This window comes from Cheilinus undulatus, linkage group 8 (genome assembly GCF_018320785.1).
Source record: "Cheilinus undulatus linkage group 8, ASM1832078v1, whole genome shotgun sequence".
Lineage (NCBI taxonomy): Eukaryota > Metazoa > Chordata > Actinopteri > Labriformes > Labridae > Cheilinus > Cheilinus undulatus.
The window spans coordinates 26,022,915-26,042,376 of NC_054872.1; the positions used below are offsets into that span (position 1 = coordinate 26,022,915).

Here is a 19,462-nt window from a genome sequence, read left to right on the forward strand (position 1 = left end):
AGGTGAGTGGGGTCTGGTATAATTCCTGCAGCACGATGGTGAAAGTTAGTGAGATCAACCAAATTGCTTTGACCATAATTTTAATCAACGCTGGGAAAGATGGAGAAAATAATGTTAAATAAAAACAAGACAAATCATGAAGTAAAATGTCTGCCCAATGTAAAATTAGTGCAGGTGTTGACAATGCTGTTGTATTTTCAGCTTCAGGGCCTGACTATTAGAGGAATGTGTGGTGAAAGATTAAGCTTTTGTTCAATTATTGCCAAAGGCACCAGTCAAATGCATATAAGTCACAGACAGCCTGATAGCAGATAAGTCCCTGCTTCTCTTCCTCCTGGTCCTGAACTCTTAGATACTGCTTTAAAAAGCCACACGGGGCGCTGTCGAGACAGTTTGAAAGCAGGTGAGGCCTTTGGATACAAAGTAACAAATCAATTCTTTGTAAATGTTCAAATTATTTACTGTGTTGGATATTTTTGGTTCAAAATACGTTTCTAAATGGACAACAGAAGATTTTCGTCTTGAATGACAGATTTTTCAAGAGTAACCGTTTTTCAAGATAGGTGAGTTTGTGTGAGAAGACTGAGCTGACCCTTTTCAGTAGTACAATAAAGATGTGAAAAAAGGAAGGAAAAACTAAAGAGTGCATACTAGTCATCACTCATAATCCCTATGACTAAATTATGTTCCCTGTAATGTTATACTAATGCTTCCCAAAGTGAGGGCTGGGGCCCACTGGTGGGAAGCAGAGGTATTTGAGGTGGGCTGCCAGAGGTCATTTACAATAAATAAAAATCATAAAAATAAATAAATCAATATTAGATGATCAGAATGCCTTGATTACATGTTATTTAGTTTCAGAAGTAACAAAACACAACTATTAGTTGTTGTTTTTTTTCATTTATTTTTGTCTGATGTATGGAGGGGTGCCGCAGTTTAACTGGTGTTGGATAAACTGGGGACACTCAGCTAAACATTCTACTCTGCAGCTCACTTCCTGATTCTAAGAATTTATCACTATCTTGACAAATATTAATGCTACTTGGAAAGATTTCGTTGGGCCCCAAGGTATTTTTTTACAGGGATAAGTGTGAGAAAACTAAATCTACGTGGCCTGATAAAACAAGGTAAATTGCAGTGGCCCTTTATTGTACATTGTGACTCCACAAACACTTTCTGAGTAATGTTATACCTGAAAGGAAAGCATTTGCATTGAAATTTCCTGTTTATAAGACAAAAATATTATAAGTTAAGGAAAAAAATCTGAGACTCATGTTATAGTTGTACAAGGGTTTATTGGTGGGCCCCAGAAGGTTTTCAGGTCTCAAATTTGGCAGCAACAAGTTTGGGAAAGGCTGCTTTACACGACTACATGTCCCTGCTGAATCCAAGCTAAATAAAAAAGGAAGAAGAATTGGCTGAAATTAATCTGACGGTAGCTTATAGCTAGCTTGAGTTTTATGAGACCACAAGCTTGCGGTTGATGTGATTAGTACTGATTATGGACCTTTATTAATCACAATTAAGGCATTGAGTCCTAATTTTTACATAAATGTAGATTCTTGGTGGAATGTGATCAGAAACAAAACATATTTTATTCTAAGATGCTTATATTCTCATTTTAAAACATGTAAAGGAGATAATTAATGATTGTATTAGAAATTAACATTTACATGAGGTTCAAACTGTGTGTTCCCTTTTAATACTGACTACATGCTTCCATCCTATACTGCCATATTGCTCAATTTGATGACCTTCTTAAAAACAGAGTGAACTCCCAGGAGGTACTGCTCACCTCAGTCTAGCAGCTGCTACATCTGGAACATCTGTCTCTGTATTACATAAAAAACTGTTGTCACTGCTCCAAGTTATCCAAATATATCTGTCATCAAAGGTTTATCCAACTGATTCCAACCACTTAGTGTTACACTTGCATACAGACTCAAATAAGACTTATTAAATAAATTAAATAAAAAGCTTTTGTCAAACTTGAAGCAGCGCAAGCCTTAAACTGACAACTTTAATTCTTAAAAGTGTTCTAGCACTGGCAGTATAACCCCCTTCACTGGTTGGCATGCCATTAGTGTATGTAAATGAGTGGGTTAGAAGCACATGCCCTCTGCTGCTGAGCCACAACCATTGTCCATTCACCATTACTTGTAAAGGCCAAACATGTGAATACTGTAAATGAGAACTTGCATTAGGGCAACATCAGGCTTGTAGGCTGTTTGAAATACTTGATAGTCAGTATTTCTCACAAGGACAACCCCTCTCATCCATTATCATGCAGAACAGCAAGGATACACCCAGTGTGATAATGCTATACACTTAACCACAGCCATCTGGATGCTCATACATGAAGATAAGAGCAACTGTCACGGCCAACACACAACAGTTCATACATACCCACATGCATACATACTTCTGAACCACTATTCAGACTACTTAGGGCAGTATGCCCTCTGCTAAGTGTTTACACAACATCTTCATGTAGGCATGATAGATAGATAGATAGATATTTTGCATGTATTTTACACATATAAGATATATTCCACACAGCCTGTTCAATGATCATAAAGTCAGTGTATTTTAATACTGGAGCTGAGTCAATCCTCAGCGTTAAAGCATTGTGTCCCATTGTGTTTGAGCAGGAAGAGAGTACTGTGGGTTGGATAGACAACCTTCACAGGAATATGAGCTCCTCGGTGCCGTGAGACTTAAGTTATGACTTTAATATGGCTGATACTGGCCCATTTTTAACTTCATGTGTCATTTTTTACCTGTCGATTGGTGCCGCGATATTTCAAATTCTCGAGGAGCCCAACTGGAAATCAGCACGAGACAGATACATCCTCGCGAAGGAGAACATTTTGAAGAACTATACCTGCCTGACCAAAGAAAACCTGGATGAAATTCTGGAGGTATGCATACTATCTACAGCTATATGTAGCCTATCTGTTTTTTAATCGTCTGACAGATAAAATCATGTTTGTTGGGGACAAACTTTCAACTTTTTAAACCTGAAGTTCGTTAATCTGCGGACAGCAAAGCTCCCATTATTTATTGGGCTATAAAGTTGAAAAGCCATAAAGGGAAACTGTATTCCTTCCTTTATAGACGGTGTCTATAGCTGTAATAATTTTAAGATAGTTATGTGACTTCTTATCAGTAAAAGTGAAGTTAGATGCATTATGGTTGGACGCACCGAAACTTGTTTTTCCTGTTTAAAAGAATGCCTATATGATAAACGGTCATTAGTCTATAAACTACCGTGTTGAAATAAAACCAGTCGTATTTTTGTATAAGTGTTTGAATCTGCTATATAAATTTTGTTAGCATTACTGCTTTAAACTGGTGTTGGACCGAGCGTGACTCAACATGTCTCCCTCAACCACAAATATTTGGAAGTTGTCGTAAGGTGTGTCATGTAATGGCTGCTTTACCTGTAAGCCAACACTCAAGCCGAATTTAGCCATTTTTGGCCGTCAGTGGTCAGTATCTTTTAGGAATAACAGTGGCAGAAGCTTGAGTAATTGTTAACTGGTGCTAGTTTAGACATTTTTCTGTGTTTACACTTCCAGATAGTGTCTGAAGCCGCAGGCCAAGGTGTCACCATAACAGGTGAAATTCACCGGAACACGTGGGACTGGGCCAACTCTGTCATCTTTGCTTCAACCATCGTCACTACCATAGGTCTGTGTGAGATCTGTATAGTCACTTTAATTACTGTCTTCCTTTGAAATAAATCTTTTTTTTCCTGCAAATATTCCAGCAGTAGGCAGTTTACATGTGGATTAACATGCAGATTGAAATATTAGCATATTAAGTTTTTTCTTCCTAGTTCTTTATGGATATGGTATTTGAATGTAACTTACTTTTATAAACATTACTTCTTTCTGCCTGCAGGTTCATTTGTTTTTATTTGACATGTTTTAAATAGAAATAGGCCTATTAGAAATGGAGTCACATCACGCCTTTAGGTTTTATGTGCATGAAAGCTACTGTTGCTGTGTTTAAGGCCGCCCATTGGAGGAGAGCCTTCTGGTGCCTAGAGGCAAACTGGGGGCACATAAAGGTCAGCAAAATCATGGTCTGTTGGAAGGTTAAGTTCTAATAACCATATTTGTTTTTACCTGAATGTTAACCACTCATATCAAAACAAGAGCTAATTTTTATTTTTAGTATATAGCCCCTTTTCTTTAAACAGAATCAAAACAAGTCAAAAGTTAAAAGCAAAACAATGGTTTAATGTGGCAAAATGAGTAAACGGAGGCAAAAAAAGTGTCAGAATAGCAAAAATGGGTTTAAAGTAGCAGAAATCTGCAGAAAAAAATGGTGGAAACAGTGAAATGTGGTTAAAATGAGCAAAAAGGACGTTACAAGTGGTGAAAATGGGTCAACAGAGTACAGGTGTAAAGTGTCAAAATGGGTTGAAAGCGGCAAAAATGGTCAGAAAAATTATAAAACTGGTCAGAAATTGGCAACTTGATATAAAGTGGCAAAAAGGGCCAAATTTGCACAAAACTGATGGAAGTGGCAAATTATAGTGGCAAATAATAGTGACAAAGATGGGTGGAAAAAGTAGTTAAAAGGGGTTACAAAGTGGCACATGAAAAAGTTTCACCATCAGGACCCAGTAATAGTTTGGCACACTTTCAACACTAAAATAAAGTAACTGTTAGCCAGGATGCATGCTAGCACTGGCGCCACTGATCCAACATACATTGATATTATCAATAAACCAAAACAGGGGAGGGCCCATTCTCCAGGTTTGTCAGGGGCCCAGCCTAATCTGTGGGCAGGTCTGCCTGTATTTGTGAGAGTAAGCCATTTAATACTATGGTGACGACAGAGACACGAAAAGCTGTACAACTACAATAAAATGAGAGGTTAATTAGAGTTCAATACATAACTCAAATACAAAGGCATATCTTATCAAGTTCTGAAATTATGCTGGAAACTTAAAGCTACTGGAAATGTAAGAAACTCAGTGAAGTTGATAATGTTGATGACCAGCAAGAGCAAACTCTACTTTTGTTGTAGAAATGTTCATTTCCATATAGTTAATTTTGGTATCTAAAGCTGAAGCCTAGGTGACAGCAAAAGTGTTACATATCAAGCTGCAGAAAAAAGAGTCTCTGGTCAAAAACATTTGCATGGCAAAAATGGGAGCAAATCAGTAAATATTACTTTGTTAACAGAGGGCTTCAAAAACTTCAAAAAGCTCCTGCACACTGCCTCACTTTTTGCTGATATTCATTGAAATGCACAATGTTACTGTCTTACTGACCTTTATCAGACATGATGGCAGGATTCAACCAGTTCAGCGTACAAAGACACTGCCTTGGTCTTCAGTTATCTGATCAGGGAACCACTGTGATTAGCGATCACCTGAAGCAAGTTAGTTCATCATCATTCATCTTCACATTTTATAAATTAGTAGACATATAAAGAGAAGCAGGGCTGCATGGCGGCGCAGGGGTTAGCGCTGTTGCTTCACAGCAAGAAGGTTCCTTGTTCGCTTCCTGGTCAGGGCCTTTCTGTGCGGAGTTTGCATGTTCTCCCCATGCACACGTAGGTTCTCTCTGGGTACTCCAGCTTCTTCCAGGTGTACCCCACCTCTCACCCAGTGACAGCCCCTGCAACCCCAAATGGGATAAGCAGTAAAGAGGATGGATGGATAGATAAAGAGAAGTATGTTTTTAGATAGCAACAATAAGAAAATTGGAAAAATATACTTATCAAAGTTTGTGCAGAAAAGGTAAGGCTCACTGGGGTTTTATATATAAACTTAGCACAAAAAGAAGAATTTGTGTTTGGATGATTATTTCTTTGTTGTAAAAATGCTTCTTGGCAATAAATCTTATACTGTAAGAAATCCTGTTTATTCCTCTTTTGAATGGTGCTACATTTGTAAGGATCATGAATTTGTGAAATAAGTTGCAGAGGTGAGTATATGGGTTGCGCCCATGAAAAATATGTTAAGTCTTCTCTGCCATCCTCTCCACTCCCAAATCCTGGAGGTAGTTCTGATAATCCCCCGCTCTGTGGGAGCCAGCGTTGTCATCTAAGAGGATAGAGTTCGGTCCAAGACTGTAGAGATATTGGATTGCCACTGATTGCAGAATCTCATCTCGATATCTCTCTGCATTGAGATTGCCTCCAATGTTGACAAGCCTTGTTTTTCCAGTGAGGGAGATGCCACCCCACACCATCACACCACCTCCACCAAAAGATGTTGCTCTACTGGTGCAACAATCAGCAATGCGTTCTCCACACTTTGACCCTACGATCCAACTGCCGTAGACAGAATCTGGACTCTTTGCTGAGCGTAACGTTCCTCCACATGTTCAGATTCCAGTGCACATGTTGCAGACACCAGCGCAAACAGCCCTGATGGTGAACGGCAGTCATGGCAGGCCTCCTGGCAGCCCTATGAGACTGGAGATTGGCTGCATGCAGTCTGTTCTGGATTGCCTGGTTAGAGAGCCATCGGCCAAAGCTCTGCGAGCCTTGACTGCAATCTGTAGAAGACAGCCTACGATTCATACAGGGTGAGGAAATGGTACTCTTGGGGTGTCAAAACAAGAGTCATTGCAACAGCAAAATAAGCTGTTGTGCATCAGCAGAGAAGATCTGGCAAATTTTTCATGGGCGCAACCCACATACTCAGCTCTGCTGCTCATCCTACAAATGCATGTTCATCACAAATGTGGCACAGTTTTAAAGGGAAATAAAAGAGCTTCCAATTTTATTAGATGTATTGCAAAAAAAGCATTGTTACAGTAAAAAAACTCTAAAGATGCTAAATGAAAAACAAAAACAAATCAGCTATTATTTGTGTTGAAGATGCTGTTCTTCCTGTTGCACCATTACAAATTTAGCATCTAACACAGTGGAGGATAACTGCAAATTCTTTTTTAACCTGGCATCCAAATGTTGTTGAAACTTAAAGAAATTGAAAAATTAACCAATCATGAAGTATTTACCATTAAAAATGTCAAATGAGCTTTTGTTTTTTTTATGCCTCTTGGTGTTGTGTGTTAACATTTCCATCATAATCTGCAGGTTTTGGCAATGTTGCTCCCAAGACGCAGGGTGGTCGTGTGTTCTGCATCCTGTACGGCCTGTGCGGGATCCCTCTGTGTCTGGTCTGGATCAGTAAGCTGGGTTCTTTCTTTGGAGATCGGGCCAAACGTCTGTCCGGTATCCTGTTGCGCAAAGGAGTCTCGGTGGTAAGAAGAAATTCAGTGGTAGTCTTGGCATTTGATTGAATAGTGTTTCTCTAAGTTATTCAGGAATGTTTTATTTGTTCCTCATATCAGAAAAAAGTCCAGTACACCTGCACAGCCTTGTTCCTGCTATGGGGGCTGTTTGTGCACCTGTTGATACCTCCGTTTGTCTTCATGTCTGTGGAAGGATGGAGCTACCTGGAAGGGATCTACTATTCTTTCATCACACTGACAACGGTTGGTTTTGGAGATTATGTTGCTGGTAGGGTTCATTTTTAACATTGTTTTGCTCCTTTTTAAAAATGTTCTTTGTTTTGTGTCATGCTAATTTGAAGACATCTTGTGAATGCTTCTATTTCAGGTGTAAATCCAAACATAGACTACTCCAGACTGTACAGAGTATTTGCAGAGTTGTGGATCTACATGGGCCTGGCCTGGCTGTCACTCTTCTTCAGCTGGAATGTCCACATGGTCGTTGAGGCCCACAAGGTGCTGAAGAAAAAAAGGAAACTCAGACACAGACACCCTTACTTTGATGATCTCCCTTCTGATGAGGACAAGCCCGACCCGAATGTAAAACCAACCACGATTGATATTTTTGACTTCCCTGAAGAAGAAGACTACAGCACAATTATCAAAGGGATCGGAGCCAAGGCTAACGAAAACATTAACCGCTCTAAGAGCTGCAGTGACATTGTGAACCACAACATTCGGACCCTGGATCACTCGCCTCGGCATAAACGGATGATCAGCATCAGTGAAGTGTTCATTATTGAAAAGACTAAGAAGGACAAGGATGATCAAATAGAGGAGGAGCCTCCAAAACAAGAAAGCTTCACAGACCCTGATCCCGCAGCAGATGTGAAGAAGGAAGAGGAGGAGGACAAGAATAACTGTGTGTTTGACACAGAAACTGAGGGTATAGTCTTCACAGGACCTAAAAAAGATGCTGATGAAGAAGAAAGTGTACAGCATCCTAAAGGGGGGAGTACAAGGTTTCGAATATCCAAGGTACAAGAGGGGCAGTTAACAGAAAAGGATGATAAAGGGTAAGAAGACCCCTTTAAACTGCCCTTTACATCATACAAAATGTCAGAACCAGTCAGAATGTGTCATTTAAACAAGAATGTCATAATAAGTGTAAAAAAATGTTAGATGCTGCATCTAATGATGTAATTTTCTTGTTAAATTAAGATGCTTTACTGTAATAAATATGCACCATACCTGATCAAAATTATACTTAAACCCTATAATGTAAGATTAATGACAGTCAAAGGCTCTTTAGTGTGAATAAAGGGGACAGAACTGAACTGTAAATCTGTGTCTTTATCTAAATACAAATTTCCATTTCCATTGGTGTGATGGAAAAATATGTTCAGTTCCCAAAGAAAAAGTAAAGCTACGGTCCAAATGTAAATAACAACATCATATTTTTACAGACTTATTTGTTAGAATTTTGGCAGTTTTTCCAAAAACCTGATTATGGACTGATTGGTGTCTTTATTTTGAAAATGCAGACAACAACAAAAACATTTTAAGAGTGAATGATAATTTAAAAAGCAATTAATAATAGTATAAATAGTAATGCAAATTTTTTTTTCTTTTAACATGTCAAAGTATATTAAACTTCACCTATCAAATACATTTCTCTTATCCTTTGACATCTATAAGTATCTAAAGTATATGTGAACACTTAGTATAAATATAAATACCTAGCTTTACCCTTGATTGCTAAGTTTATAGGGAGTTAGTATCCACAAATTTGGACAATCACCAGTATGGCTAATGCCAACAATATAGCCCAAAGCCTGCTATTTTATCTCATAAATAATCATATCTTTTTATATTCAACTTACATCCACAAAAAAGGTTTCTATAACACTTTGAACTGAAACTTTCTTTGCCAATTATTAAAACCAACCAAACCTGTTGGGAGAAAACCACAATGCAGTGTATACACGGTTAGATAAATAACTGAACTAGAGCTCCACCTAGTGGCAAATATATTTGCAAAAATATTTCAGTGTTGCAAATCACCTAGGACAGTTGTACTATCAATTTTCTTGTATAGTTTTCATGTATTACATTTACAAAAATGAAACATACTAAGTTCAGTCTTACAACAGTTTCAAGCCTTTATTACAGTTTCATTCACTCAAACTAAAGCTGTACTGAAACCTTTTTTATTATTCTTTTCTACTACTTATTCTCAACCATTTTAAATACTAATATAGCACATACTTATTGCACATATTTAATGACCTGCTGTATGTACCAGAAGGAAAAAAAAAGCCAGTCCCTAGTTCAAAAATGGTAATTAAAAGTTCCATTTATTTATAATTTATCCAGAAATATAGAACAGTGCAAAAACTTCCGTTCTTGAACTTAAAGTTTTCGGATAAACAAATGAACAGATTCAGCTCACATTTGAAAGTGTAAGGAATGTTTAATAAAGACAAAGACTTCAGCTAACATAGGTCTGATGGTCCAGCCTAAAACTCCACTGACATATTTATTCAAATGGCCAATATTTACAGTAGATATAAGCAGATTTTAATAGCCAAAATATCAGCAGAAATTTTCATGTCCGCCAAAACAGATTCATTTTTTGAGCTATGTGCCTTAACCAATATCATACCAATAATATTGTGCGTCACTATTTAACAGCATTGAGATACAGAATGCGCATATATGCGCTTTTAAAATGTGTTATTTCAAATCACAGTACAGAGCTTTGTGGAAAACACTGCCAATAAGCAACTTTCCCTCAAAGGGAGCTGCAACACTGGATGCCATGATCACTCTGCCATTATCAGCATACTCTTGGCTCACTGATGGCTGATCTGAATGAATGTCCTTGATCACGATGACCTGGGGACAGGGGGGGGGCACAATTTAAGATTGAGACATGTAAAAAAAAAAAAAATAAATAATAATTTAAAAAATTAATTATATATATATATAGTGCTTAACATATTTATTAGACCACCTCTCATATTTGTCTCAGAGACCATCCAGCATCATGAAGTGCTTTAATGCGGACTCTTTCATTTTCAGTGAGCTCTCCACATTTTACCATTTTGAACAGGAATGAGGGATTTCAAACTGAATTCACCTTTTTATACCCAAATTTGAGCTGGCTCACTGGGCTTCTCTGAGAAGTAAAAAATGAATCAAGCACAACATTCAACCACTAAAACTAGTTTTTCTCTTCAGGAATACAAGTAAATAACTATAATTTGACATATTAATCAATAAATATTAATGTGCTTTACTATTTTTTTAAGTTTTTGTAAATCAGTCAATTTAAAAATTCATGGATAACAATAGTAATTCTATTTTAGCATTAAAAATATCATTTAGGTTAAAGAGCTTCTACATATTGGTGTATTAACCATTGCAGAAACATAAAAAAAGGATTTTGGTAATTACCAGTGCTGTTAATTTAGGACAGCTGTGGCATAATCCTTACTTTGGGTGGTGGTCTAATAAATTATATATATATATATTATATTTATTTATCTCTATATACAGTCGCTAGAAAAAGTATGTGAACCTTTTGAGATTTCTTGGATTTCTGCATAAACTGGTCATCAAATGTGTTATGATCTTCATCAAAGTCACAGCAATAGACAAACACAGTCTGCTTAAACTAATACTGCACAAAAAATGATATGTTTTTTCATGTTTTTATTAAACAAAACATGTAATCATTCACAGTGCAGGGTGGAAAAAGTATGTGAACCCCTAGGTTATTGACTGGTTGACCCTCCTTTGGCAGCAATAACCTCAACCAAACGTTTCCTGTAATTGCAGATCAGACCTGCACAACGGTCAGGAGGAATTTTGGACCATTCCTCTTTACAAAACTGTTTCAGTTCAGCAATATTCTTGGGATGTCTGTTATGAATTGCTCTCTTGAGGTCATGCCACAGCATCTCAATCGGGTTGAGGTCAGGACTCTGACTAGGCCACTCCAGAAGTCGTATTTTCTTCTGTTGAATCCATTCTGTTGTTGATTTACTTCTATGCTTTGGGTCGTTGTCCTGTTGCATCACCCATCCTCTGTTGAGCTTCAGGTGGCGGACAGATGGTCTTAAGTTTTCCTGCAAAATGTCTTGATAAACTTGGGAATTCATTTTTCCGTCAATGACAGCAATCCGTCCAGGCCCTGAGGCAGCAAAGCAGCCCCAAACCATGATGGCCCCTCCACCATATTTCACAGTTGGGATGAGGTAGCGATGTTGGTGTGCTGTGCCTTTTTTTCTCCACACATAGTGTTGTGTGTTCCTTCCAAACAACTCAATTTTGGTTTCATCTGTCCACAGAATATTTTGCCAGTAGTCCTGTGGAACATCCAGGTGCTCTTTTACAAACTTCAAACGTGCAGCAATGGGTTTTTTGGACAGCAGTGGCTTCCTCCATGGTGTCCTCCATGAACTCCATACTTGTTTAATGTTTTACTTATTGTAGATTTGTCAACACAAATGTTGGCATGTGCCAGAGATTTCTGTAAGTCTTTAGCTGACACTCTGGGATTCTTCTTCACCTCATTGAGCATTCTGCGCTGTGCTGTTGCAGTCATCTTTACAGGAGGACCATGCCTAGGGAGAGTATCAACAGTGCTGAACTTTCTCCATTTGTGGACATTCTGTCTTACCGTGGACACATGGACATCAAGGCTTTTAGAGATACTTTTGTAACCCTTTCCAGCTTCATGCAAGTCAACAATTCTTGATCGTAGGTCTTCTGAGAGCTCTTTTGTGCAAGGCATGGTTCACATCAGGCAATGCTTCTTGAGAACAGCAAATTCAATACTGGTATGTGTTTTTTATAGGGCAGGGCAGCTTTATCCGACACGTTCAATCTCATCACATTGATTGGACTCCAGGTTGGCTGGCTCCTGGCTCCAATTAGCTCTTGGAGAAGTCATTAGCCTAGGGGTTCACATACTTTTTCCACCCTGCACTGTGAATGTTTAAATGGTTTGATCAGTAAAAAATGAAAACATATCATTTTTTGCATGGTATTAGTTTAAGCAGACTGTGTTTGTCTATTGTTGTGACTTAGATGAAGATCGGAACACATTTGATGGCCAATTTATGCAGAAATCCAAGAAATCTCAAAGGGTTCACATACTTTTTCTAGCGACTGTATATATATATATATATATATATATAAAACACACACAAAATCCTTACCTCTGAGCCAGGTGGATCTTCAGGATTAAAATTCAAAAACTTCATGGCATTAGGATGACAGCCCAGCCACACGTCACCTGTCCTGTGGTCCACTTCGATGTTATCACAAAGTGACCCCACAGCTACAGACTAGTGGGAGATATTACAAACAGAAAATTTAGACCAAAGCCTACAGAAATAACTTATTTTAGATTAAGTTATAATGAAACAGTTAAACTAATCTTGAAAACAGTAAATTTGGAGAGGTATACTTTCGTAACACAATGAAAAGATCTATCATCTTAATATAAAGCTAGAGCATGCAACAGTTAGCTTAACTTAGACAAAAATGTGACTTGATGTTAGCTCTGTTCATTTTTTAGAGTCTCTCACACTAAAACGCACCATGAACAAGTGATACTATTTAGGGATTCACAGATGCTTCAGTGCAACATCAGTACTGTTTCATATCGTCCCTCCTGACAAACTCTGCCATAAGCAAATAATGTGGGCATGAACCCATGCCAGTAGTAGATGTTTATCTGTTGTGTTGAATTAATATAATGATGGCAATTAGCACACTAAACTGTTAATTTAGAGAAATTATTTAGGCAGAAGATGTAACCTGTTGGAAAAAAGTCTCATCTGTTTTCTTGTCAAACATGAGAGAAAATGATGACACTGTGTGAGAATAACACCAAAATAGTTAAGAAATGAAAAATCAGCAGCATCTGTATTGGACACTGGCTAAATTGTTAAAAAAAAAAAAAAAAATCAGCAACAACATAGGCCCAGAAATTCACATTCAGAGCATTGCTAGAGCTTTGTGTAATTCATACATAAATTTCCAGTAAAGCTAAAGCTAGAGATGAGTAAACTTTGCTAAAACCTAAAGAAATATTGGCTTGGTACTAAAATGTTGAGTTATCCATCAGCAAAGTTTTCCATATGGCATGATTTTGGTAAAATATCTTGACAAAAGCAGGAGGTCTACCTTAAATATCAAACTTCTTTCCTAATATAAAATTTTGGCTGTGTGAAAATAAGACCACACTGGATACCTTGATAAATGCTAATTGTTCCCCCTTTTGTCTCTCAAAAACAAGTATGTCATGCCCTGCGATATCAGCAGCATAGATATGTCTGTAAAAAAAAGAGAATTCATATTTTATTATTCATATATTTCAATGAAAATATATTGTATATAAAAATAAATTAACTTCCAGTGGGAAATGCATGTGCAGTGCCTAAAAGAAGGATTCACCGTTTGTCTGGAGAAATGTTGATGCCATTTGCAGACAGGAAGCCACTGGCTGCCACCCTCACATCCTTGGGGCTGTAGTAGACCACATCACACCAGCGGAAGCCAAGGAGGGTAGTCATAAGGTTCAGAACCTCATTTGGAAAGGCGTGATCATTTGTGGCATAGAAGCTCTCCACTCCAACAGCAACTATGTCATTAACACTGCAAGAAAAACAACGAGAGCAAATACGTCAAGTATCTCAATGTATAGCAATGAAGTTTTGAACATAGAGCTCAGCACATACCTGTGCAGAAGGGAGTGGGTGATAGTTTTCAGGTGCACAAGTGTGTTATCTTCAACAAATTTGAAAATCTCCACCTGGCTTTTGTGCTGAGGGTGATTGACCACAAACAGGTACACAGAACCATCTGGAAAACAAGCAGCAGTGGGTTGTCGATTTCCTCTTAGACCTTTAGAATAAAAATTTTCTTTTGTACTGTAACTCCTTCAGAGTAGTCATAGGTGTCCTGGTGGCCTCTCTCACTAGCCTCCTTCTTGCACAGTCACTCAGTTTGTGAGGATGGACTGATCCAGGCAGATTTCCACTTGTGCCATATTCCTTCTATTTCTTGATGATGGACTTAATTGAACTCTAGGGGAAGTTCAGTGCCTTGAAAATATTTCTGTATCTATCCTCTGACTTGTACCTTTTAATAACCTTTTCTCTGAGTTGCTTGGAGTGTTCTTTTGTCTTCATGGTGTAATGGTAGCCAGGAATACTGATTCACCAGTGACTAGACCTTCCAGACATGTGTCTTTATACTACAGTCACTTGAGACACATTCACTGCACTCGATTCCTTTTTGAAATTGCGTTTTGCATATCATACTTCCTACAGCTACCTCATTGTTCTGATTGGAGTAGCAGAAAATACTAAATAAGCATTAGCAGTAAGGTAGTTGAGTTCCTGGAGTGCAAAAGTGAATACTAAAGAGAGGTTGATATCATTGACATATGAAAAAAAGATATAATAGCCCACACACAGCATTTCTTCCAGTTCCCTGTGAAGACAATTTTGAGTTTCAGTGGGAAACAGAACTACCAATAAAAAAACTACTATAGCTGAAAGTTAATATGTTACATTAACTCTGAAGGAAAAAGTATGAGTTGAACATCAAAGCAAACAAGACTAGGTTAAAACCTAGTACATGGCTGACTGCAACTATCTGAGATGCCTTTTGAAATGCCTGACTGAAATGTGTGTTGTGGCAGAGTGAATTTGTCATGATTGTTAGTAGTTTATTATTTTTAGCCAAAGTTATAGTAAGTGGTTACTGAAATGTAAAAAGCTACATGTTGCCCTGTCTCTCTTTGTCTGGCTCCTTCTGTGTGTATGGAGATGAACCCTGAGCAGCATCATTCCCCCTCCCCTCCTGCTTTTGTTCTACCGCATCTGATTGGTTAAACACAGACACACATTGACTCAGCTGACGCCCTCTCCATTCTTTGCTGTTACTGCGTGAATGGAAGACAACACAACAAGAAAAGAGCAAAAACCTCTCCTCTGCACAAGACAAGCTGTCGGTGTGGCTCTGTGCTCTGGTTTCCACAAGAACAGTGCCTGGGTCAGAATAAACTGCAGTGGTCCTACTGCGACATCCAAGCTAACAGCTAATGGTGGACTATACAAAAAGCATTCACACAGCCAAGTAACCCTGTCCCCCTTTAACTATCATACACTCACTCTGAGGCAGTTTGGCAGAAGACCAAGAACACCCTTTTTGTTACAGAAAGCTTTAAGTGTTGCTGTCTTTGCTTGTTTTAATAAAGAAATGTCCAGCTTTGACTAAAGTGCTGCTGTGATTAATTCAGAGCTGATCACTCCTCGAGCAGCCAGCGTACACAAGCATTTACACAAGTTACCTTTTCCCCTCAACTATCGCATATTCATGCAAAAGCAGGTCAGCAGAGGAGTGAAAACCTCTTTCCCAAGGTTAAACAGAGGCCATGCTAAAGCTATATCTGAGTATTGAGAGTAGTGGAGGCAGTCATTAGAGGGCTTTCAGTCCCCCTAAACCCCACCCATAGCGCAACTCTGTATGTATGTGCCCTAGTTAACACAGTGGAGGCAGCATTACTGCCAGCATTCAGTCCAAGCAAACACAACTCTGTATTCTATAGCTCATAAATCACTCAGTCAGTTACTTACTGAGTTACTTACTCAGGCACAGACATTGCCATGTGTAGGGCTGACCTCAGTGGTCAGCCAAAAAGCCACTTGATTTATGGACAGTCTTATTTAAAAATTGTGTTTGTGAAGCTATAATCAGGAATGAGTTAAGCAATGTTTTGAATCACTATTCATATATATTATTTGCATTTTTTGACACAGGGATGATTATCAAGTGCACGGATATTTTCTTTCTGCATTTGTTTTACCTGATTGTGCCTTACCTGCTTCATCAGTGTATGCACTAATGCCATGAGGGTTGAAAGAGCTGAGATCCAGCTCTCCCTTGATTTGGAGCTGCACTGGAGTTGGTTTAGGGTGCAGGAGATCCAAAATGAACAATTTTCCAGGTTCATCAGAGGAAGATGGTACTCCAGGATACTTTAACCCCTGGGTGGAAAACACAGTGAAGAGCTGTGATTATCTCACATTATCAAGGCTTATTTCAGAAACAAACATGCTTTAGGTAACATTCATGCAACATTACATGCTTGGATGTGAATGACATACTGTGCTTAGAAAGGCCAGTCCATCTCTGAGTACTGTGATATCCTCTGCCCCATATTCTGCAAAACAGAAGAAAAAATGTGTAACACTTTACAGCTCTTTACCACACCAAACTTTACAACACTGCTGACACTTGACCAACTATCTGCACACTGGACTTCAGACTCTTCTTTAACAGTCAGATTTGACATACAAATATCCTGACACCATTTTAGACAATGGCAATCACAAAAAAAGACATTTGCTGGAATATAAACTCAGAGATCCCCACCTATATTCTTTATATATTGACAGTTGAGGTGTTTCACAGACACTTCTCTGGAGGCAAGGGTCAGTTCCCTGCAGAGAAAATCAAGAATAATAGACTTTTAATGGAACAAAAAACCCAGACCTTCAAGTCATCTCTGCAAAATAAAAAGGTCTTCATCAGAGCTTTGGTGTATAATCTGAAGCTGTAAAGTCTTCACCCCCTGCATACACTCATTCATATTTCACTTACTGTCAACAGCTTTATTTAAAAGTACTTAAGGTAAACAATTTCTTTTCCACCATATTTGTTCTCTCAATACTTAATGAATACTCACTTTAATTTTAAGTATCTGTGTCCAACGAATGCTGCAAAAGCAGCGACAACAGCAGCAATCAGTGCTTTCCTCATGGCAGCCATTGACAGTCAAAGGCCAAATAACACAGGGGTTGTGCAAGAACACTTCCTGGCTGCATTTACAAACCTTCTCCGTAGATGGCGCCAAAACATCATGATATGTAACACAGGTTTACCTCGTGAAACCCTGGGGTATGGTTTATACTGGTTTCTCAACTCTTCAATAGCAGAACGTCCCCCTGGCGGTAAAAAGACATATAAACCACGGTGTTTTTCGGGCTTTATCTATTTATCATACTTAAAGTGGTCCAACTGTCATCTCCACCATAATAACTGAGCAGTGAACCCTGACGGACTTCAACTGCGTCAGGTTTGCGTGTGTTCTTTTTGTATAATTTGTGTTAGGACTGGAAATGGAAAAAGTACACTACCATTGTACTCAAGTACAATACTCTGGTTAGAATTGACTTTAACACGAGTAAGTACAATACTCTGGTTAGAATTTACTTTAACACGAGTAAGTACAATACTCTGGTTAGAATTTACTTTAGCATGGGTAAAAGTACTGGTCTATAAATCTACAACAAGAGAATAGATCGCCACACAGGTTGTAAGTCACACCTCTAAAACAAGTTAAGGATACTGCAAATCAGTGTTCAATGTGTTGACAGTGTTAAATCAGTGGTTCTCAACATTGTTAGCCCGCGACCCCAAAAATAAAGGTGCCAGAGACCGTGATCCCCGCTGTACCTGGAGGTGGTTGAACAGCCAGGAACATTCAAGAATAGTCGTGTGCAGACAAAGCCTACCTTCTCGACAAGGCTGTCCATAAGGAGGGGTAAAGAGGGAGGTTTCTGGGACCCAGCCAAACCGGGGGCCCATGGAGGTTAGCAAAACCTTGGTCCACACTGTGAAATTAAGCTGTGAAAACCATATTTTATATTTGACCTGTATAATAAACATTCTTATAAAAAACTAATATCTGTATATTCATTTAGCCTTCTTTAGATGAAAAAACCTTTCCTTAAAAACATAAATGGGTTTAAAAAATTGCTAAAATTGGTTAATAATGGCAAAAAATGGTGAAAAGGTGGTGAAATTGGATTTTTTTAAGAACATAAAGAGGTTAAAAACTGCAAAAATTAGATAAATGTGGCAAAAAACTAACCAAAAAATGGGTAAAAGTGGCAAAATGGGCACAAAAAGTGGTTACAGGGGATTAAAAAGTAACTGGAATGGCTTATAGGTGCAAAAAAACGTGGAAATTAGTTGCTATAAAATAAAATTGCTATAAACTTGAAAAAAAATGGGTTAACTGTGGTTTAAACTGGCAAAAAGGGGTGTAAAAAGGGTTGCTAGAGGCAATGATGGCTCAACAGAGGAAATAATAGGCAGGAAGTGGCAAGATTTGATTTAGAAGTGGCAAAACAGGCAAGAAGTGATGGAGAGTGTTTAAAATAGACAAAATTTGTTTTTAAGTGACAAAATGTGCTAAAATGGGCAAAACTGGTGTTAAAAAGTAATGAAAAAGGGTTAACATTTGGTAAAAATGGTGTAAAGTGGCAACAGTGTAATCTAAACAATATTCTTTGATTTTTTTAAGGCATCTGGTGACCCCCTCTCCATGTCTCGCAACCCCAAAGGGGGTCCCGACCCCAAGGTTGAGAACCACTGACTTAAACTCACACTGAGTTCAATTTAACATTTTTTTTTAGTGTTGTTGTTGGTCCACACCATATACTGTAGTTTAACTACACTTTTGAAAGTGTTGAATATTCTACAATATGACAGAGCAACCCTAACTCTTCAAAATCTTTGGCAAGGTCATCTTTAAGAAAAACCCATACAGACATAACTAATTATTAAATAGCGGGGATGCGACTCCCGGTCCCCTGGGTGACAGTGATCATTATTACCGCTGAGCTATTGGACAAACTGATAGCACAGGCGTAGTTTACGTACAAAGCGAAGACGTCACCTGGAGTGGAAGGAAAAATAGTTAAAACGTGTATGTGTACGAAACAACACAACATCTACTACTGCACTGACAAATAACCCTGTTTAATCAATAGTTAGATTTAATAAAGCATCAATGATTCAGTCAAACTGATGCAACAACGATAGTCCGCTGGTTTCCTTAAATTTCCCAGACGTGAGCAGAGCAATAACTTCCGGAGCATCTGGAGTGATTGAGCCATCACTCAAAAACTCGTTGGCCAATAGGGATACGCCCCAGAAAAGCCCGCCCACACCGGACATTTGTGTCAGAAGCCTATGGTCAGAACTGAGAGCAAAAAGTGAAGAAACGCAAACAAAGGATCAGGCAGCGCAAACGCAAAACTGAGAAGCGAGAGCAAAAATCTGATCACTCAGAGGGAATAACAGAAACTGTAAACAAAAAGATAATGTTCAAAATTCAAAGACTAATAGTTTGGTTGTATTTCCAATTTGTTCTCTTGATATAA

The 19,462-nt window shown here is 38.3% G+C and overlaps 2 protein-coding genes across 2 annotated transcripts; one reads left to right on the forward strand and one right to left on the reverse strand.

Moving 5' to 3' along the window:
- The first annotated feature begins 2,607 nt into the window (after nucleotides 1-2,607).
- Nucleotides 2,608-8,595, forward strand: LOC121513232 (potassium channel subfamily K member 5-like). Its single transcript, XM_041792832.1, has 5 exons — nucleotides 2,608-2,921; nucleotides 3,582-3,693; nucleotides 7,069-7,235; nucleotides 7,326-7,494; nucleotides 7,594-8,595. Exons 1-5 carry the CDS (start codon nucleotides 2,736-2,738, stop codon nucleotides 8,283-8,285), a joined length of 1,326 nt encoding a protein of 441 aa, XP_041648766.1. The 5' UTR covers nucleotides 2,608-2,735; the 3' UTR covers nucleotides 8,286-8,595.
- Nucleotides 8,596-9,545: 950 nt separating this feature from the next.
- On the reverse strand, nucleotides 9,546-17,160 carry LOC121513158 (serum paraoxonase/arylesterase 2-like). Its single transcript, XM_041792714.1, has 9 exons — nucleotides 16,978-17,160; nucleotides 16,665-16,732; nucleotides 16,397-16,452; nucleotides 16,111-16,276; nucleotides 13,961-14,084; nucleotides 13,677-13,877; nucleotides 13,474-13,555; nucleotides 12,434-12,562; nucleotides 9,546-10,103 (listed from the first exon to the last, which is right to left on the reverse strand). Exons 1-9 carry the CDS (start codon nucleotides 17,058-17,060, stop codon nucleotides 9,942-9,944), a joined length of 1,071 nt encoding a protein of 356 aa, XP_041648648.1. The 5' UTR covers nucleotides 17,061-17,160; the 3' UTR covers nucleotides 9,546-9,941.
- Between the last annotated feature and the right edge of the window lie 2,302 nt (nucleotides 17,161-19,462).